Source organism: Opisthocomus hoazin, chromosome 6 (genome assembly GCF_030867145.1).
Source record: "Opisthocomus hoazin isolate bOpiHoa1 chromosome 6, bOpiHoa1.hap1, whole genome shotgun sequence".
In the NCBI taxonomy this organism is placed as follows: Eukaryota; Metazoa; Chordata; class Aves; order Opisthocomiformes; family Opisthocomidae; genus Opisthocomus; species Opisthocomus hoazin.
The window spans coordinates 53,854,815-53,876,745 of NC_134419.1; the positions used below are offsets into that span (position 1 = coordinate 53,854,815).

Consider the following 21,931-nt stretch of genomic DNA (forward strand, 5'->3'; position numbering starts at 1 on the left):
CACTGACCCACTCCACCGCCTACAAACACATCATGTTCCTCACCAAAAATAAATGTTTATCAGAAGTGACATTTGAGTTCATCCCTAACTGAGAGCCAGGTCCCTCTAAGGCAAAGAAGGGAAAAAGGAAGACAAGTTCATTTGCTGACCTGTTCAGTATGGATGTGGAGGTCCCGGGCAGGGTTACCCATTGCCATAGAAGAGCTTCAGAACACAGAGCGTTATGAACATGAACAGTTTGGAAAGGCTGGGAATAGGGGAGCAAGAAGACTCTGAAGTGTGTGACTGTGCTGTGGCTATCTGAGCATGTGTGATAAGGACTGTAGGAATAACATGATCAGGAAAACAGTGCAGCTGTATTTACAGCAAACGATAAGGAAATATAAGTTTCCTTCGTCTAGGAAGCTGCTGCTTCAGATCACTTGGGCTGGGGCTGGGTGCGACTACTAGTGAGTGAGATGTCGCTCATTGACATTGTGTTTTTTGAGCTCAGAGGTCGCAATGGGCTTCTCCAGCGGTGTCTCAGTGGGGAGAACACAACCCCCAAGGTTAGCACAACTTTCCTGAGTAGTTAATGACTCAGTTCCCTTCATCTGATGGATAATCTGTGTGATTCCTTCTGTCTGCCATACTGATCTGGGACAAATTCATACTGGTATGGAAAGGGCCCTGAAGCCTCAATGACAGCAATGACTGTACCCAGCTATTCACCACTCCCAGACCCTGCGCCACGCCAGGGCCAAGTATGGTCAGGGAGCTCAGCACAGGTTTTGATCTGAGGTTGTTGCATGCTAGGATGAGACTTCAGAAGTTTTTCTGGGGTTGAGAAGATGCTGGTGGGACCATGGGTCTGATTTCTAGGAGTAAGCCTCCCCTCGTGACTTTTGCTCAGATGAGGGAAGTGTTTCTTTTCCATAAGGGATCTGGATGTGGCTGAGAGCTCAGGAGGCTTGAGGATCCTCTCACAGCCAACTGACCTCTCTTGATTTCTGCCGTGTAATAACAAAATGCTGGGAGGGAAAAGCATTGTGTTTCAGATTGACAGGGTGAAAACCTAAGCTTTCCTGGTCTAATCTAGACCCACTTGCAGATCCAGACTCTGTCTGCCTGGGCAGTCTCAAACAGTCAGGGATTACCACCCAAACCTCCTCCCACAGCCTTCCTGGCGGAGGTGGGCGCTTGTGTATTTTATATACTGTGACTCTCTTTATTAGACCTTTCCCATCTTCCTCTCTTCAGCTCCTATTTTCACAGTCCCCACGTGGTGGTTTTTCACTCTGCTGGCTCTCTGCTCCACTCTTCAATATCCCGTCAAAAAAAAAAAAAAAAGAAAAGGCTGGCTCCTTTCCCTCTGCCCCCGCAATGCTTGTTTTGGTCCGGTTTCTCCTTGGGCAGGTTGGGAGCCCGCAGAACTGGAGGCGGTCAGCCGTGCAAGCAGGGAAGTGGCTCAGAGGGATGCCGAATGGCTTTTCCATCCGTCCCCATGGCAGTGCTCGGGGGCAGAGAAGGGAGCTGGGCTGCAGGTGGAGGCACCTCCAGCCCCAAGGGCTCCTGGCGACCAGGGCTGGTGGTCAGAGGGATGTTGCACAGCGCCGCCACACACCAATGTCCCTTCTGCTGTTACAGGGGCTTGGAGGCTGGTGTGGGGCAGCTGCAAGGATTCTGGCGTTGGCCAGGAACTGGTGTCCTCCCAGGAATGTCTTTGAGGCTTTGTAAGGGAATGTCCCCTGGGCATTTCTTCTTGTACAAAACCTCACCCGCATCCCCTGTCTGTCCTGGCCAAGGGCGTAGGAAAGCTGCTTGGTCACTCTCTTCAGCTCCAACTGACCTGAAAGAAACACCAGCAGGAGCTGCCGCAACTCAAAAATATTGCTGCTGTTTCCCTTCTTGCAGAGTGGCCCGCAAGAGCAAAGGTGCAGCCGTGGTCACAGTTGCACCCTGGGGCTGTGGGCCGCGTGGTGTGTGCACCCAGACCAGGCATCCTGCTTGCCCTCTGCTTGTCCCCTTGGGTGCACCCCTCACGTGCCAGCTGGACCCCTCAGAGGAGAGGCCAGCAAGAAACGGCGCAGGGCTGCGGTGGGGCTTTGGCTCCCACCCATCATGTGTCACCCAGAGCTGGCAGGGCCAGCTGGCAGGAGGTGGCAGGATTTCCCACGTCCTGACCCCTGCCTGGCCTGAAGAAACATCAGGAAGGGCAGAACCTGGGGTGGTGGAAGAGGATGTGACGAGGATGGCTGCAGCTGGGGCAGACCCCCGCGCAGCGCATGCTAGGGTGCTCTGCCTCTTGCCAGGTTGTTTCCATGGCGCTTATGTTATCTTGCTGTCATTTTGAATGCGATTCCTTTTTCAGCTTGATGCTCAGACAGATCTGAGGGCTCCTGTGAGATTAAAAGCCTGAACACACTGGTGTGAGCCCCAAGAGGTGGGGGAAGGTGTTTGGGATCCCTGGCGTGGGGCGAGGGTGTGGAAAGGTCAGACCGGCTATTTAAATGCCGGTGGCCACGAGCCGTGTCGGTGGCCCTGGCTTAGAGCCATGAGGAAAGTGAGGTGGGAGAGTACAATGAAACACCCATCCCCTGGCCCTCCTGTTGGGAGGTGCGTTGAACTAGTTGAAATGCTACGGTTTTGCGTTTGGCCCATTTTCAGGACGATAAGTCAGCATGGTTTTCTACACTGACTATGCAAAATGTGTTTTCTGCTTTAAAAGTGTCTAAATGCAGCTTTTTGACAGCCTCTAACCAAAAAATGGGAAAACAGGACCAGACATTTGTCTCAGGCAGCCACTCCTTGCAAAAGCTTTGAGCCTTCTGAATTACCTTTTTCCCTTGAAAGCACTGGCAAAGTCCTCGTGGCCGGGCTGGCCAGAGAGCTGAGCTCCGGAGGGAGCAGTGCCTGTACCGCGGCAGCCGGGTGTCTGGCACCAGCACACCCAGAGCAGCATGCTGCCCTGTCAGAAGATGTGATTTGCTGGCACGACATGCCCACGGCATGGCACATCTGGAAGAAAAACTGCAGCATAATCATTGCTTAAATACTTCTCCTCCTTTTTCCCCGCTTTGTAAGAAATCTCCCTGGGAATTCTATTATTCCCTGAAATTTAAGCATGTTCCCCCATCCACATTTTTTGGGCCCTCCAGAGTATACACACACTTCAGCCTCGAAGGTTGCTCATGCGCCCTGGCCTGCTGGTTGTATTTGGGGTTGGAGTTTGTTTGGTTTAGGCATACTGTTGTTTCATTTGTTTTGAAGATGCAAACCACACAATGAATTCCAAGGATTCTGTGAGCAGTTATGAATAGATGGGGATGAACAATTCAGGCAAAAAACAAACAGTTTGGTCGCTTAACTCTCTTTCTCTGAACACGTAGGCAGCTGTGCTCTTACACTTCTACTCAGGGTGGCTCAACGAGCCACCCCTGCCTCGGCTTTTGTTACCTGGAGGTTGCCACATCCATGGATGAGGGATGGTAAAGAGGGAGCAAGGATGTTCCTTGTACCTCTAAGCATCAACTCATCCGGCTTAGTCTGTGTTTGGGATTTAAGCTGAGTTGATTAAGGAGTATTTAATTGATTTTAGTGAACCTGCTGTTGCCACAGTGCAAACTAGGCGGGCTCGTGTAAGCCATTAATACAGCTGTGAGCACTGCCCAGGCTGCAAAATGGCTGAAGGGCTAACACATCCTTATGGTGCTACCACGCCGAGAGAATCAGGAAGGCAAAACCCTCTGCCTTTCCCTCTTTATACAAAATGTGGTTAGACACGGTCCGTGCATTAAAAAGGGAAGGCGCTGAGGCATGATGGTGGGCACAAGTGCTCTGCAAGAGGGTGGCCTGTTTATTTCCACCCTTCTGTTTGTTTGTATAATTCCCTCTTGCCATGTTCAGGCCTGTCTCCTGGACACCCCGGGGCTCCTCTCTTTGTCCTTTTATGTGCTTTCTTCTTCTAAAAAATTATTTTAAGCTATTTTGTTTTTAAACTGGCTGGAAGATGGAAGGAAATTCCGCCAAACACGCAGAATTGCTGCGGGTCTTTTTCTCTGGAAGCTGAGCTCTCTCTAAAAGTGCAAACAGGTCAACATTTGTGTCCAGATGTGCACGAGTCCAGGTGGCACAAGCATCAGCTTGAATGTTGCTTGTGTATCACATTCCAAATGTTACCTCCCAGCCCTGGATAAGCCTTGGCTGTTCGGTACGGCCGTCCTCCATCCAAAACCAGGGATAAACTAACTTCTTCCCCAGACAAAAATATGGTGCAGAGAAAGACACCAAGGCTTAAATGCGCAGGGAAGACAGAGATTTTGGAGGGAGGAGTGGATGCACAGCACTGCACAGGAGCAGATACCCACTATGGCAGGGTCCAGCCCGAAGCACAGGTTGACGCAGGAGAAAAGTATTGTGGCTATGCCGATTTCTGTCAGGTAACGGTCCCACCGTGACCTTTGCTGTCCCTGCCAGGCCACATCCAGACAACAGGCCCAGACCGGGGCCCGACAGGTTGCCTGTGGGGTGCCCAGGATGCGTGTCGAGGGCTGCGGCGGGGAGCTTCTGCATATTTGACGGGTTTGTGTACAGATGTTTTGTAGAAGTGTTTACACCATTGCGTGCCTGTGCTTACAATGTATATGGTACACATGGGCATAAATCAGCGCCTTGACAAAGCAAGGCAAAAACATCCCAGCTGGCTGGGGAAACCCGAAGAGCACATTGCGCTGCTACTGTACGGCAACGGCTTTGATTCAGCGCGAGCGCGCTACCGGGGTGGAGGATTTTTCCCAGGCCTGGGCTGTGTGCACATGGCCGGGCTGGTTTGCGTCAGCTGCTGACGCACGTCCGGGCCCAGCGACGTGGGTCTCGCGTGTGCTGCCCATCCTGGCAGCCTTGTGGCGGCCGGAGGAATGAGGGCGAGTCGCACTGGCCGACAGGCTCGATGGCGGGGCACGGCGCCTGGCGGCGTCCAAGCCCCTTGCGCAAAGCGTGGGTGCCCGCCAGCCGGCGAAGAGCACCGAAAATACCCGGGATGGGCCAAGGGAGATGCTGCAGGCGCCAAGCGGCTCGCTCCAAAGCTGTTTGCAAGAGGACTTTGGTCTGGTGCTAACGTTAGCTGCTGCCATGCGCTCGAGGGCAATGGGGACGTAAAAAGCAGGCTGCTGGCCCGGCCGGTGGAAAGGGTGACTCTGTTTGGCATCCCTGCGGTGGGGCAGAGAGTGGGGTCTTGCAGCGGGGCTGCAGAGGCCCAGGAGGAGCCCTTCTTTCTGGGGCATCAGGTTTCTGTGTGGTGATACCCGATTCCCGCTCGGCTCTTCCGGGCATCCGCCCGTGCCTTCGGCCCGTGGGGACCAAGGGCCAGGCTGGTCCAACGGTGCCCAAAGGGTGTCCCGGGGCACGGATTGACAGGAAGAGTGGAGGGGCGGCTTTCCTTCCCCCCAGCTCGCCTTTCAGCCCCGGTGCCAGGTTGGGGCCACAGGTACGGCTGATGGGACAGGGCGAGAGGCAGAGGTTTAAAAGGAGAGGTTGCATCATGCGGGGCTGGGGTGGCTTTGGGAGGCAGAAACCTCATCTGTTAAACACATACCGCCTGCCCCCCCCCGGGGAACATTCAATCCTCTCTTTGATGGACGTCCAAGAAAATACTTCTTCCACATCCTAAACTTGTTAGCACCAGTTAATCATCTTAACCTTCCTCCACCCTGCCTCCCCTCCCCGAACACACACTCCAATGAGTTTCCCATCGCTGGCAGCCGTTAAAGACGCAGCAGCGCTTTTCGTGCTGGCCTTCGCAGGCAAGCGTACAGCCATTAATTATTAAACATCCTGTCTGTCTCAAAGGTGGGAGAGCAGAAACCCACATCTCATGCTGAAGTTGCTTCAGAGTAACTGTCCAGAGAGCTGCTTCGAGGGCAGATGCACTTGATGCAGCTCTCCCCTTCCAGGAGCTGCGCCTCTGTGCACTGCCTTTTTGACATTCATGAGCATTGTGAAACATAAGCCCTGGAAAATATTTGCCTGCATTGGAGTGATGCTCCGACGCATCCCAGACTAACGTTGCAAAATGTCAGCGGCATGACAATCGGAGGGCTGGAGAGACGTGCTCACGTGCGGGGTCTGTGCTGCGCAGCCGGTGAAGGGAGCTGGCTGTGACATGACGCCTGCTAGCTGGGCATCTCCCCTTCATTTCGCCTGGCTATTTCTCCCCTTTCCTATCTGCAAACCCCCTTGTTACGTCTTTGCTGTATTTTCCCCAAAATAAGGTTTTGTTTCAGATAGGGGAAAGGTGACTCCTTCATGCATCCATCCCCTCTGCAGTGCCGGTGGCTCTGGTGGGGCAGTGATGTGCCCTTTGATGCTATCCACCTCTTGCACAGGTGGATCTGGGAGCCAGCCCGCTCGCAGAGCCTCCCTGGACCTCGTTCCCCAAAACGGGGCTGGGGCGATTCCCGCTCTGCTCGCCCATCCCATTCCAACACAGCTGCCGAGGCTCAGTGTCTGTTTCTTCCTCATGCAATGTCTTGGGTGAGCAGCATCGCAGCCGGACTGTGCAAGCAGGAGGTAATTAAATCAGCGTATTCCCCAGGGGGGCGGCTGATTAACAGCACATTTTCCCCATGCCGGGGGGGGGGGTGAGACACACACGGGCAGTATCAATCCATCGTTTGCCTCACTCCTCTCCCTTAGGATGTCTGGTTTTTTCTTTTTGCTTTTATTTTTTTCCTTTCTTTCAAAGAGAAGATGAAGATTGTATCAGCCGAACTGGAATCTGCACTGACAGGGCTTTGTGCGAGGGACTTGTTTATTATGATTTGGTATTGCTCCGGGCAGTGTGTGTGTTACGCTGGGGACCACCCAGCAATCCCATCCACACCAGGCTTCCCTTGTCATGTGGCTCAGCCAGCAGCAGGTAGAGTACTGCAGGCAGTGTTTTGCCTTTGGGAAGGAGTCTTCCTGAGGCTGAACCTGTCACCGGGATGTGGTGCTGGGTGGATGTGGATGGATCCCAGTGGCTGCTCTTTGCTTGTTCTCCACCTCTAAAATCAGCCACTGCTGTCCAAGGGAGGAGATGTTGCTGGAGGCGACGGCAGCTGCTGGGAGTTCTGTGTTGGCCTCATCCCTAACAGAGCTGAAGCAGACAATGGGCTGGGAATTTTTTTTTCATTTTTTATTTTGTTTTTAAATATTAGCTCCTTATTAGAGGGATTTTGGCAGCAAAAAGGGAGTACATATGTCTCCCAAAACAACAGCCATTGCTTACAGATTAACTCCCCCTTAAACCCTACTGTATACAAGTGCCACACAGATGAAAGAGGAGTTGAAACCCCAAAAGCACCCTACAGAACTTCAGGGTCTGCGGCACAGCCCTGGCCACAGTGAGGGAGCCACATCTCAGCCCTCTGCTCATCAGGGAGCGCCTTACCCAGCCCCAACCTGTCCGAAACCCAGGGAGAAGCTGTGGTATTGTGAGGCTGTTTGGCATCCCATGTGCAGTGTGAGTTAATGTGGGCTTAAAAACAGAAGGAAAGGAGAGGAAGAAAGAAGTGTGGAGTTTTTTCGAAAGATGTAGCCTCTTGTTTCTTAATTTACTCGCAATTCATGTGTGTGGTGATCTCTTGCTTATGGATGACCTGTGTGCTTATAGTAAATGTTTTGGGTTTTTTTCTGGGGAAACAGGAAGATGGGAGTTATCAGATATGGTTGTGAATATTCCTCTCCCTGAATTTCAAAGCCATCCTGGATAGATCCCTATGCTCTGCTATTGCATTAATCTGACTCTTCATGCGCAGGGATGCTGGAGTTTCTTGGGACAGTGATGGGAAGTGGCTCTCGGGCCCTTCAGGAAGGGAAGTTCAAACATGTGACTTTTGGATTGAGGGCTGGTACGGGGCATGCACGGCCCCTGATCTGTGTGGTTTGGCATGCATTCAGCCATTGACACCGCCTCCACATGGGTTTTTCCACATGCCTTTCCCATACAGAAAACTGTTGCAGACCTCAGCCCTCATTCTTCCTCTTGGCTCTTTTTTCCTAGAACAGTAAGGGCTTGCTGTTTTGGTCGGGCTTGGGGTTCTTTAGCAATGGCTGAGCAGTCCCAACAATTTTTTGCCAGACATGCATCTTTGCAGCGCATGTTTGTCATCCACCCCATGTACTTTGGAGAAGTTTCTCTCTAAATATAATGCCTTTTTCCCCTCGTGCCCTCAGGGCCTTTCCTTTTGGCTGGGAGGAAGAGCTTCAGAGTAACTAGTTTCTAAACTCGGTTGATTTTCCTCCAAGTTATTTTTTCTCTTCTCTGGGGACAGGGGAAAATATCTCTTTTCCATCTTCATTGCGCTCTTTTTTCTTCTTGTGATTATCATGGGATCTCTCACTTCCTTAAAAAATAGTGACCTATATGCCTAAGTAAGAAAAATCTTTCAGTCTTAAACAAGATAAAGGTCCTGACAGAGTTTAGCAAACTTGTTCTTTGAGTCAGATTTGCCACAGTGAGAAGATGAGAGAATACAGGTGCTTTTCAGACCACACTCATCAGGGAGGCAGCAGTTGGTTGGGGTTATTTTTTGCCTTTCCAGTCTGATGGCTCTCTCTATAGCGTGTGCTGTGCAAAGCATCTGGTTTGGGCATTGGAGGTGACAGGGAAGGGATCTGCATGCTCAGTTGATTGTAGGTAAGGAAAGCCATGAATGCTTTTATCCCTATTAGCCAATGTGGTTTGTCTCCATATGTGCATGCTGCCCCAGCCTGGCTCCTACTGGGCAGAGCCCTGCGAGAGGGTAGCCAAGCTAAGCAAACCTCTCAGAGTTTGAGACATGCTAAGAAGCATCAGCTAGATTTGGATGAATGAATGAATACTCTCCTCTTCCTGTGCAATAAAACATGCTGAGCAAACCCACTTGGGCTCAGAAACCCCATCACATTTTTCCTTTTGAAAGGACTAGCATCAGCCCCGCTCTCCTCCACATGCTCTGTTTGGAAACAAGGCAGCGCATCAGGAAAGAGCCTGAAGGAAGAATTTATGATGTCTCTAATTAGACAGTTTGTTCCATCCTTGAAGAAGAGGATAACGAGCGACAAGGACGCATTGCTGGCCTCTGGAGGAAGAGCGCTGTGGCTAGGCTTGTGTCCAACTGCTGATAGGGTAATTAGTGGGAACTGGGAACTATCAATCATCTTGGGTGGAAAAGTGTCTCGGTTAAAGGAAAGACCCTCCCAAACATTTTCATAACTCAAAAGGGTGTGAGACAGGGTCTGGAAGACAGTACTGGCAGCCCGTGAGATATTTGAGGAAGGAGTTTATTAAAAGATAAATTGAACACAATGGTCTTTTGTTCCTCCCCGGGTAGGTGACATAATTTGCTGTTATAAAAGTTTCAAAGTATTTTGGAAGGAGGAAGGAAGAAGAAAAGAGTTAGCAGATGGAAAAGAGAGAAGAATAACAAGAATTAGGAAAAAAAAGAAAGTAACAGTGCACTAGATATTAAAATAAGCTGCTAATTGCCAAAACTACGTAGGAAGAAAATGAATCTATGCAATTTGACAAAAGAGTAAAATATATCATTTGCATTTTAAGGGCACAATCAGATAATTTATTTAAATAATTATTAGCTATAGTAAGTTCCAACTTTCTACTTGTCCCAGGCAACGACATTATGAGAGCGACTGTAATTTTCAGCAGGAAGTAAAAGTGTCGTGGATATTGTTTTTTGGTTTACCCAGCCATGATTTACTTTGGCCAGTTATTTCCTGTGGTTCCTTCCTAATTCTGCAGCTCTTTGAGGAACAGGACTTGTGCAGGGCCTGACTGCGTGCTGAAGAAGTGATCAGCTCCTCAAAGGAGCAATATCAGACTTCTCCTGAGTAACCAGCTGCAGTTTTCAAACTGGTTTTGATCTCCAAAGTTTTCAGGCACCACCTTCGATATTCCTGGCATGGAATAGGATGTGTTAGAGGGTGTAGGGTGGGAGCTGCAGAGAGACTATCAGACATCCACTCTGCCAGAAGTAGGATTTTACTGGACTGGTAGCTTGTTGCATTGGCATATGTGTCTTCAGACTAAGAATAACAAGGTGCTTGTGGAAATGTCCAGGTGTTTGAGGTGACCTTCAAAAACATAGAAGGAGCTGGAGAATTAGTGGGGTAGTGTCCCTGGAGAGCAAGAACTGGCGAAGAAGTTGAGGAGACTCAGCAGTCTCGCAGGGAAACTCTGTTAAAGGCATGAGTTAAAATCGCCCCAGTGCAAAGAAGTTATAGGAAGGGATCAACTGAAGAAATTCATGAAGTCCTCAGCGAGCTGAAATTCAAGACAGAAGAAAAGTAAAGCTGGATGAATATAAAATGTATGGGTATGCAAGATGAAAATCTGAAAGTCTAGCGTGAGGTGGGACTATCAAGGACATCAAGAAAATGCTGAAGAAGTTCATTGTGAGTGAGAACGAGACCTTCTTCCCCACTGGAGCATGAGAGCCATTCACACCAGACAGCGAGGACACCAGCTTCTTAGAGAAATGCTACAAGAAGTCTTGGAGACTTTGAGGGCTCACGGACACTAAGTGACATTTCAGAAGGTAAGGGCAAGACAGAGGTGGTGACAGGGAGCAATCCAGTTTCCCTCTGTGATGGAGACCCTGTGGATAAGGTAAATAGACACCATGTCTTCTGCCTTCACCAAGTTGTATGCCATTGACTCACGCAGCAAAGAAGAGAGCAGATTGCTATTTGAGAACTACACTTGAAGAGGCAAATGGGCCACTGAGCAGGAGTGACAAGAATGAACCGAGATCCAGAAAACATGGCCTCTGTGGAGAAACTGGAAGAATTAGGGTTTGTTTAGTCTAAAGACAAGAGAAGACTGTGGGGAACAGGACAGCAGACTTCAAACACATAAAAGGTAACCGCAAAAACGAGAGAAATAAAAAAAGCTGTTCTTCGAGTCTGCTCTGTGCATCATAGAGGTCATTGACTGACTTAAACAACAGCAGAAATTTTGGATAGCCTGTAAGAAAGATAATAAATACGGCCTTAAGAGTCAAGGCATGGGTATCGCCTGGACTTGATCACTAGGGAAGAGTGTGGCGTCTACATCCCCAGAGGACAGCAACAGGTTAGAGCAATATTTGTCCAAATGGGCTAGTTAAAGACTTTTTTTCCTTTGGTTGCTTTGAAGATGTTCGCTCCTCAATCTCGTGTCCCTCTTGTTCCCCAGGAATCCTTTAATCTCTGTTTGGTTTGCTCAGGGGAGGCAGAAGCAGAAGAGAAAGGGGGTAGTCAAGAGCAGCGGTTTGCAGCTGGCGATTTGCACGAGCCCCAGGGGTATGCTGGCTCTTTGGCAGAAGGTGGCAGAGCGTAGTGAGCCTGCCACTGTCCGGTTTCAATTTACCATCCAGGGGTCTGCAATGCTACTGGAAAAATCCAAGGGCGCCTCCAGATCCAAAGCGTGAAAACCCACCGGGTGAGCTGACCCCGGGGGCCCTTCCCAGCCCTGTTTTCTCTGCTTTCTGTGATATTAAGTGCTTCAGCGTGGCAGGGACAGATGTGATTGTTTGGTTTTTGGAAAGAGCTTGTTGACCCATGGATGCCTGCCTGAAACGAGCATTGTTCTGCCCTGTGTCGGCCATCCCACTGTGTCTCCCCTGGCAGTGCCAGAGGTGCTGTGTTCGTCCTGGGTGCAGCCAGTACCGTATGGGCCATCTGCTCTTGGCCCTTTCCTGCCGTTTATTTTCACAAGAGCTCTCCCAAGTGTTTGTCAGAATATTTCTGTCTGTCTATTGTTGAACCCTCATCTTTGAGCACTTTAATCTGCCTAATGGGCTCACTGTGGTTATGCCAAAGGCCCAGATTTTCCTCATCAGATTCTTCTGGCTCTGGAGGCTGAGTGGTTCCTGTTGTCCTTATAACCATCTCTTGAAACCAGCAGATGCTTGGAGATGCAGTTAGAGTCTGTGGCTTAATTCAGCTATCAGACCGCCTCCTTTATTTTTGAGAACACTGCTTAATCATGTTCATTTTTCTGTGAGGCTCCACCTCATTGTTCACTTTGGGCATGTCTTTCCATGGACTTCTCTCGGTGCTGTGCTTGAGGCCTTCTCCTTGGCACAGGCTGGTGTTGGTGTGCTGGGATGCTCAGAGTGCCTGAGCAGTGACTTTTATGCTCAACAGCTGCTGATATTAACTGCCGAGTCTCGGTGATGTCACGGGTTTGATTTCAGAGGCGAGCTTGAGTGACTGGCATAACCTCGTGCCTCAGCTTAGGGTTAGTCACATTTTTTGGCAGTGAAATCTTGATAACCTCTTCAATGTCCAGCATTTCTGCGACCCTTTGAAGAACCTCTTGCTGCTCTGCAAGGGTGTAACCGAGAGGGGGATGTTTTGGGGAGGGAGAGGCCTGGCCTTTGCAAGAGGCTCATGCTCTCTGGGAGGAGTTATACACTCAGATTGTCTGCTACTGCTGACAAAACCTGAAGCAAAATTTGTGGAGGGTGTGCTTTGAGTAATCACTGTTGTTTAAAATTTTTCTAGTTATTCTGAAGATTTCTGTTGTCTTTAATTTCCCCTACAACTAGTAATACCAAATTATGACAAGGCACATGACATTTTTGCCTTTATGTTTGCAGCTCTCTGAGTTAGTGTTCCTTCCACCTCCCCTCATATCATTTGTCCCTGGGTGGAGGTAGGGAAGATGTCTCTAAATGACTATGAGTACCCTGAATCTGTTGTGTGAAAACTGCAGCAAGGCAAGTCTTTAAAAAAGGCTAAGACCACCAGCTGGGTGCCATACACCCATCTGGGGTCTGCCTGCTCCAAAGCGGGGTCACGCTGTGCCAAACACCTGTGGGGCCACAAACAAGGGTCTCCCTGCCACCCCGGGTAAGGTCGTGCTTGGGCTGCTGACATTTTAATCAGCATTTTGTAACTAATTGCCTGGCCACAGCTATCTTGTCAGCAATTAACATAGTCCTGAATGTCACGAAGTAACTGTATCTCTCTAACTTACTAAGACTGCCTTCTGGGTCTGTGAAATGGCTGTATTTCCTCACAGGGATGGATTACATGTTTACATCTCCCTTTCTGACAGAGTGTGTAGTGGGGATGACCCAATAAAGCAACAATAACGTCTTTATATTCCCTCTCTGTCCACTTCATCTCATGTATGCTATAGAGCAGAAGAAAAATGCCTTGCGTGTAAGCTTTTGAGCAGGCTGGAAGACACCCACATTGCAGCCACTGGACTGCCTGAATCCAAGAAGTTAGAGAAAAAAAAAATAAGCAACAGCATTTGAGGGCCTTTTAAGAATGAACACTTTTCCAGATGTCAGGAAATGCCCTTAAATGGATAGGATCGCCTCAGTGATCCTATCAGTCCAGAGAGCATTGCTGTCTCCGAAGCTGGAGGAGATCTCTGCCATCAGCAGAAGGTCTCACTGACCTGCTCTAATACTGTTCAGCTTTTAAGGTCTGATATTCTGGGATGTGGGACTTTCCACATTAGGATAAATATGCCCCAATTGCAAAACTAAGCATCCTCTCTACTGACACCAAAGAGGCTATGGCGTGGATGGTGGCTTTTTATCTCCTTGTGAGGGTGAGGGAAAAGGGGTCATTGCAGTTCTGTTTTAGCTAGTTACTGGTTGAATGGGTCATGAGCAGGGACAAATGAGGAAAGGGCTCTATGGCATGGTACTGCTGTTCGTCACCAGTGTGGCTGCTCTATATGTGTAATATGGTGAACTCATCCTGTCTTCAGACCATGGTTGCTTGCTTGGGCTACAGGAAAGGCAGAGCTTCTTTAAGGAAGGTTTCTATCTACATAAAAACCAGAGCAGCTGAGCAGGGATAGTGCAGATGGTGCTAATTTCCAGAGGCCATATGTTTGGACGGACCCTGGGTACCCCTACAAGAATTCTTTGTTTTCGTAATGTTCATTTTCAAAGGTGCTCTGGAGGTCTCCTCTTTTCAGGAGGTCGCTGCTTCCTCCCACTTGTCCACTCCTGACGTGTTTGCTCCATCCCCTGCTGCTCCACAAACCCCGCAGCTGGATAAACAGCGGTTGCAGTCGCTTACAGCCCTCCAGTGCCTTTCGGCAAGGTGCCGGCATGGAGAGATGCTTCCTGAGCTGCTCGTCATGGGTGGACGGTCGTGCTGCAGCCCGCACGCCAGCACCAGCATTGCTCTGGTCCCAGCAAGATCAGGTTCAAAACACACAGTATGTGGAGGTGCTAATTACTAATGTGGGCTCCCTGTTCTGCTCAAGGCTGAGGAATCTGGTGATCTGGGAGCTCTGGGTCTGTCTGCTGGCTGGGCTTAGCTATGAAACGGGCTTAGAAATGTTCACAGTAGCTTTGATCCCTGCTTGATTGACTCTTTGTCCATTCTCTGGCTGTTTATGGAAAGGGAACCTAGCTCATCTCCTAATCAGTGCTGCCTCCATCTCACCCTAAAAATGCCTGCTGTAAACATGGGAGAGAAGGAACCCCCCTAGCACTTGTGGCTGTTGAGGTAATTGGCTCTTGGTTGTTTGTGGAGCTCTTTGGAGTTCACCACCACTGAGACCTGGCCCACCTTTGGGGACAGCTGCCCCAATCTGGTTGGGACTGCAGGAGCTGGGAAGCATGGAGGACAACAGGCAGTGGTGTTGTGGTGACTCTGTTGCAGTTCACGTTGCTTTCATGAAGGGTCCCATGCAGCCAGATCGACTTGTAGGTTTGCTCCCTTAGCTTACAGGGTTGCCAGCATCCCTGAGCAGGCCAGGGCAGCTCTGCCAGACCCCTGGCCAGGGGCAAGCCCAGTGCACTGCACGCAGCACAGCCAGTGCTGCCCGGGAGACGCCGACTCAACCCGGCCACCCATGGTTAGTGTGGTTGAGAGCGGAGGTGCGAGGATCCCCTCCCTCCTTTGCCCGCTCTTTCCTCTAATGTGCATTAAATTACTTCTTGTCATATTAAAGGCTGAGCCTGTTTAGAAGCTCTGCTCAGCCTGCTCGTTAGTCACCGTGACAGAACATGACAAATCCACTTTGCTGAAGCATTATTTCACTTTGCAAAACCCCCTGTGCTTTGCAACAGCTTATCCAGTAGCATCTCCTCCCTCCCCACTGTCCCTGGGACATCTTCCCTTCTCATCCTGCAGCCCATGCAAGACGATGTTGCTTTTAGAAGTGATCATATCTGAGGGCTTCACTTTTTGCTGGGTCACACGAACAGTCCCGTCTTTTGAAGCCTGGCCCCTGGACGGTCTCTACCGATTGACTTATTGCGGTCAAGACTGTCCCTGCAGCTCACTGATGTGTGTTTACACAAGACTGTGCAGCCCGCCTTTCACATAACCATTAATTTTATAGAGGACGTATAACAAAGATGGGCCTCCAGTATGCCTCCTGCTTTTGATGTGCATAGAGTGTGTGGCCTGATGGGCCCAGAGCTGCCAGCATTGCTGATTTACTCCGCTCTGTGGATGTAGCTTCTGGAACAAACAAACGCTTATGTTTTCTCTTAGTGGTATTGCAATACCGTTAGAGGTTGTGCTGTTGTCTGGCCACGTTTGGTCTGGAAGGGTAGGCATGGCTCAGGCTTTTCTTGCTTTTTTTCTTTCAATACTTCTTTCAGTGTTAGCTAAATGGTTTGGTTCATGCAATCTATGAGTGCCCCAAACCCGCGCAGACGGGTAGGTGGGTTATTAAGGGTCTATAGTGTTGCTAATGGAAATAAAGTCCGTGTATTGGCAAGCTATAAAAATTGACCTTGTGACAGGGCGCTCACTGTGAAACAAAATCTCTCCAAAACAGTTCTCACAGAACTTTATTATCATCCAAGCCAGACTCAAAACATTTTTTTTTCTCCCAGTCTGGCATAAATTAGGATTCCTGGATCAGAGTCTGCCCTTGCCCTCCAAAATGAACTCTCTAATTAGAAACCCTTTCGTTGTTTAGACTTGACATACCAAGTAGAATAGTGACCTCAGCACCAACATCGGTGATGGGCGATTTCCAGACCAACCAAATCTGGGTCCCCCTGGAGCTCCTGTCCTAAATATGGGTGGAGCTGTTTTGAGTTGTTGAGAATTCTGGCTGTGAATGTTGACCTTAGCTCTCTTTGTTGGTCACCATGAAGGTGTTAAACTTTTTTTTTTTTTTAAACAAGAGGTACCCTTTAGAGGTAACCTCTTTCGATCAACCACTTTGAAAGCTGAGCAAAAGTCTAAGAGTGGCATTTGACAGTGCAATTTTAGGTCATCAAAACTTGATAGTCAAACCTTTTGCTGAAGTCCTTCATATGAAAAAGTCACGCTAAGTGAGAGACATCCAGCGTGGAAAATATTTGTTCATCCAAAGTCTGCAGTTTCTTTTCTGGACTTTCAGCCAGGGGCATTTTCAAGATGACGACGTATTATGCAGGTGCTCATTGTGACATCTGCCTCCCATGCAAAGAAGAGGTTGCTGCCTGTTATCTGTCAGCTCGCCTGTTATACTGCTTAGTCTTACTTCTTGGCACTTTACGTAAACAAAAAAAAAAAGAAAACAGCGTGTCTATGAAGTATGGAAAATGTAGAAACCCCTGACAGTTGTATGGTGTGTCTTGCTTCTCCCGCAGAGAGGAAACCACTAAATAGTGAGTCCAGGGGTTTCTCTCCACACACAATATCTGTCAGGATTTTGAGGATTTTTATGTGAACTGATGAAAGAAATGTGCTGTTTAAGCCCTGATACATACTATACAATGGCTCCGTACAAGGAAGATGCAGTGCTGCACACCGGCAGCTTCCAAAAGGCTTTCCAAAAGAAAAGAAACCCAAAGAATCTAGAGGGAATTTCTTCCAAGAGGGAAGATTGGCTCCTGTGGGAACAGAGGCAGAAACAAAGGGGAAAAATAGCTTGTACTAGAAAGAAAATGTACCTGATGTGTTTAGTGTAGTTTCCTCATTAACCTTTTCACGCCATTGCAAGATCACCAATGCTGGTGCAAAATGCGCAAGCATTTTAGCAGCAAAGAGGCTGTCACCTCCCCAGATTCAACTTTCTCAACCCGAAGGGGTGGGCAGCATGTGAGGGGGAGTCACATAAACAACGAGTCCCCCATGCTCAGCAGCGTCATGCTCAGGGAGGGGATCCCTGTGTGCCAAAGGACGAAAGATGAGTGTAACAGTGTCAAGAGCCTGAACATACATGGCTTCCCCAACACAGGGCTTTTGGAGGCTGCCCTGCACTCACGGTGACTGTAGGCAGTGCTGCTAATTGTGGGGATACCTTAATTAATGAGCAGGGAGTTGGTGAAAGTGCATCAGCAAATGGGAGCAGCCTCAGGATCAACCCCAAAAGATTGTATAACGTGCTTATCTATCCCTCCTTGTTAGGATTTATTCCATTAAAAAAATAATTTTTGTTTATTTTTCTTCTCTCTTTCAGGTCCACCTGTAAGTATCAAACCTCTATGGTTTTAGAAGCTGTTAACATAGAGTTTGCGGGGCACGAACTAGCAAAGTCTCCTGTCTGTGGTGTCCAGTGTGATAGCCACCTTTGCAGTCGTGGCACCCTGGGATCTCCCAAACAGCAAGTACTGTGGGTGCTCGGACTGGTATTGGGGTGGGATTCCTCTCTGCTACATTGCAGCTTCCGATGCTGACACAGAGAGAACACAGGAATGGGGACATGGCAGACACGAGGGGTGCAGATATCTGTGTGTTACCAGCTGGCCCCACATACCCTGGGGGAATCGGCTGTATGCGCTTCACATGCATTGGATGCCACACGCTGAACAAGATGTGTTTGCGAAAAAGGGAAAGATAGATCGCAAACACATGGCGGGAGCTGAGCTATAGGGACTTGTTTCCTGCCGTGCACCCGGGCTTGCTGAACGGTTGGGCCTTCAAGTGTAGCTGCACAACTATCAATTTCAGAGGAAAAATTGTGTTGACAGCTTCCTTTTCAAATGTTAGCTAATGCAAAACCTCAGCGCAGAAAATTTAGGCTTCAGAAAAATAGCTAGGTTATTGCAGAAGTTTTCTTACAGCTATAAAGAGACCCACGGTGAACCAGAAGAAGCAATGCAAGGAATGAGGCCATGTATTGGTATCTCTCAGGATTATTAAGAAACACTATATTGTCTCTAGCATGGTCCTTCCAGAGGACGTGTTTTATGTTTGTGTACAATAGGGTAACTATACTGAGTTTCTGTGAAGGAACATGAGAAATTAAACATACGGTAGTCTTCTTTTGTCTGTTCACGCAAAAATGTCTTAAACAGTTTGCAGATGACGTTCAGAGGAGAAGTAATTGCTGCACAACCTATTTTCCCCTTTCATCAAATCAAAATGCTATAGCCTGAACTCCCACAGATATATGAGCACAGCCTGATATAATGACAACAATCTTCCAAAAAGTTGCATCTTCCAGGCCAAAAGGTCTGAAAGTGTTTTACAGCTGGAAGCCCTGATCCACACAAACCTTCAGTGATAGCTTATCCCAGGAGCTTTTCAGGACTGGCTGCTGAAGTGGATGTATTTCAGCATTAGCTTTGGGTTATTGGGAAGAAAGCAGTGCTCTGGAGGGGGCTTCAAGTGGAATCCATCTAGGGCCGTCCCTGCCAGTCTGCCCTGATCAGGCAGAGATGTTGCTCAAATTAGATCCCTGTTGACGCTAAAGGGAAGGGGCACAAAACTGGTAGCGGTGTTTCCATTTCTATTATTGCCATGAGAAACTGGAAAGCAATCAATAAGTCAATGCAGATGTCTCCTGGAGAGCAGTCTGCGCCTTTGCAGTGTGAGGAAGACGCACACTCCAGGCTTTCTCTGCAGCAATAAGAATTAGAAACTTAATATCATAATGAAAGATTGAAGTCTGGCAGAAACACATGGGACCACCAGAGAAGTGCTGACAATATATGCTACTGTATCCTGGCTCTTTGTGACCCCTGAACCTGTCTCCGCATGCAGACTTTCAGGACAGGCTGCAAGGAATGCTACAGCCAATGGAAATAACAAGAGGAAGTCGGGCAGACCGAGCATCTTTAGCCAAAGTGGAATTTGTCTTGGGCTAACAGCACCCTTGTCTCATTCCGGACCTCTGGGGTTTCTGATCGGCTGGCAAGCGAGACTGGCTCAATCACCGTGAGCAAAAAGTTCGCTACTGAAGAGTCAAGCAGAGTCCTTCATGTCGTCATAGGAAATATTTCCCCCCCCTCATACTTCTCGTGATTAAAACCGCATGGAAACTCAAGTTTATGAGCAACAGACCTGGGCTCCTGCCTGGCTGGTTGTCATACACAATGTTCTGGACAGTGACACCAAAGCGCTGATGACCCCATATCTCTCTCCCAGGTTTTTTTTCCCAGCTTGCAAAACACAACATGCTGGGTGGCAGGGTTTAGCCCCCAGTGCCGGTGTCAGCTTGAGTGTGGGAATAGGCAGAAATACTCATTAGAATTGCACTGAGCCCTGCTTGTAATCTAGGACAACCAGGAGAAAAGCCAGGGAAATGGATGAGCAACAGCCCAGCAGCAAAAGGGGCCTTCATGCTCTCCTCTTGCCCAACAGATGCTCCCACTGTTATTCCTGAAGTCAGCCAAGGCTTTGGTGAAGGCAAGGGCAACCCGCAGTCATGTAAGAAATTTGGTGAGATTGGGACTAAAAGGGGCAAAGGAAGGGAGAAAATTATGAAATCATGCAATAGTCCTGAGGTTCCCGGACTCGTTCGCCGTCTGGACCACATCCGAAGGCAAAGATCCTCTCATGGACGTTTTCTCTCCCATTCCTGAACACGCAACATTTCTGTGGCAACTGTAGCAATTCCATACATGAAAAAATAATATTTAGCAGATGGAAACTAAGGAAGAATTCAGAGCCCTGTAATTAACTCATTCTCCATGGACTTGCAGATACCTTCAGAGCCCGTGCGGAGAGCTGTGGGTAGAGCCATACCAAAAGGATAGAATACTTCACAAACAGGAGATTAGGAAACGAAGCAATAAGAGCTGATGGCCAAGGAGCTGTGGAGAGTTTTTTAACCACACTGTTTCCTAAACCCTCACGTGTTATATTGTCTCTTTATCAAGCCCTTCCTTCGGAGTTTGAAGCTAACTTTAGCTGTTTCTGTGTCTTGTGTTTCAGGGCCTGACAGGAAGACCAGGCCTCCCGGTAAATGCTTTATTCTTTCTTTTTCATTCCCTCATGCGCTCTGTCTGGCAGTACTTTCATCAGTAGGTCTCCAGGGTTCATAAGCTGGGAGAAGGTAGTGATCTCGCATAGCAAACCCGATGTGGAATAGCATATTGCAAACAGGACATGGCTTGTAACAGAGTAGGGACCACAGGAGCTTTGTAGGACCAAATCTAAGGGTAACATAATCCCCGTGAACCCTCCTGCATGTGAGAAACACACTACTTTTGAACACGCCTTTGTCAACTTGAGGGTCTGCTTGAAGAGGCGCACTGTGCAGTATTCTTGCTGATGGGGCTTGCTAGTTGCAGCAGGATTTAAAATGCCTTTGTCACTCTGGGAAAAATGCAAAAGTCCACAAGAACAGTATCTACATCTGAGATAGGTAGTCCTGAGTGGGGACGGAGCATGGCTTTTGGGGTTATAGCTGCGTGCTTTCCTGGTGGTGGCTCCCGGCTTCCCAGACTGCTGCTCTCCTGGAGACCGCAACAGCCGTAACAGCCAGTTTCCTAATGAACACAATGCAAACTGTGCTGCTGGCTCTCCCCCCGACTCCAGTCAGAGGCTGCTTGTTGCCTTTCCTGCTCCTCTGGCTCTGATGTGGGAGCTGTAGGCAGCTTTACATGGCTTTGTAACCAACCTACATGGTACCATCCACCCGCGAGTGCTCTTTCCTGGCTCCCCGTCACAGACAACCTTTCCTTATAAACATCTGGCATTTATTTGCTGTCCTACTGGGAGCTCTCCCTTTCACTATTATTGCTTGGAGGGTTGTAATGCTGCGCAGTCACATACCAGACACGGTGCCGTCATGTACCACTCCAACACCAGGTACTTACTAGAGACCAGACACAGCTCCACCCTGACCTTGGGCTCTTCCTGCTCGGGCACCAGCTACAGCAGAGCCAAGAGAAACAAAACCAGCTTTTGCCTCAAACCGTGAGGGAGCTCAGCCTGAGCTCAGCTCTGGAAGTAAGCAGCATTTAAGGGACTAAAAGCCCAGGAAGACTCAGCATTATGTTCTCCACCAGTCACAAAGTAATCCCAGGGCAAGATGCTGATACCAGGAGTTATACTCGCTGCCAGCACACAGAGATAGGTAAATATTATTAGGACTGAGAACCTGCCTAAAACCCTTGAAGAAAGCAATTTCCTGTAATATATTATCTACAAAATTTAAAATTCAGCAGCTGTTTAGTGTTTCATCCATCTGCAAGTGATGATTTTGCAAAGCACATATTGCTTTTTGATTTATCAGAACATGTGCTGCATGGAAAGGAATGCCCCCAGTACTGAACGGCTCCCCAGCTCCGCAGAGTGAAACAGCTAAACTTTTACCAAGTAACAGCTTGATCCCAGGCAATAATGTCTGAGTTTGGGATGCACAGCCAAAGGAGCCTCTGCATACAGTAAGCAAAACAAATAGAGTTAAATGCATCCCTCTTCCAGACATTTCAGACTACATTCACACACGTTGGGACTCAACATGGAGAAAGGCACGAAGAGATGACACAGATGGGGCTGGTGTCTCCAGCTGCGGAAAGCAGAAACCCAGGTTTACATCTACAGACGCAGGCAGCCACGGACAGGGACACTCTGTTTCATGTAAGGAAACACCAAACATTGCTGGAAACAGAACTGAGTGATTATTATCACGTCATTTTTGCAAAATATAGAGCAAAAGCTACATGACCACTGAAGCCATAATCATCAAGATCCTTTCAGCAATCAGCTGCTATCTTCCAGATCTGCACAGCCTTTGGTTTTGGTGACCATGAATGCAAAGCGGGTTGATTTTTTT

At 48.7% G+C, this 21,931-nt stretch overlaps 1 protein-coding gene across 2 annotated transcripts in view; it reads left to right on the top strand.

The window, feature by feature from the left end:
* COL13A1 (collagen type XIII alpha 1 chain) overlaps positions 1-21,931 on the top strand; it is a 97,560-nt gene that overhangs the window by 10,829 nt on the left and 64,800 nt on the right. Inside the window, exons 3-4 of one of the 2 annotated variants that reach the window (XM_075423144.1) lie at positions 17,384-17,391; positions 20,083-20,109. In XM_075423144.1, the coding sequence (XP_075279259.1) occupies positions 17,384-17,391; positions 20,083-20,109 (35 nt within the window). Of the gene's footprint in view, positions 1-17,383; positions 17,392-20,082; positions 20,110-21,931 lie in introns of those variants that run through there. The other variant, XM_075423143.1, reaches the window with a different exon arrangement.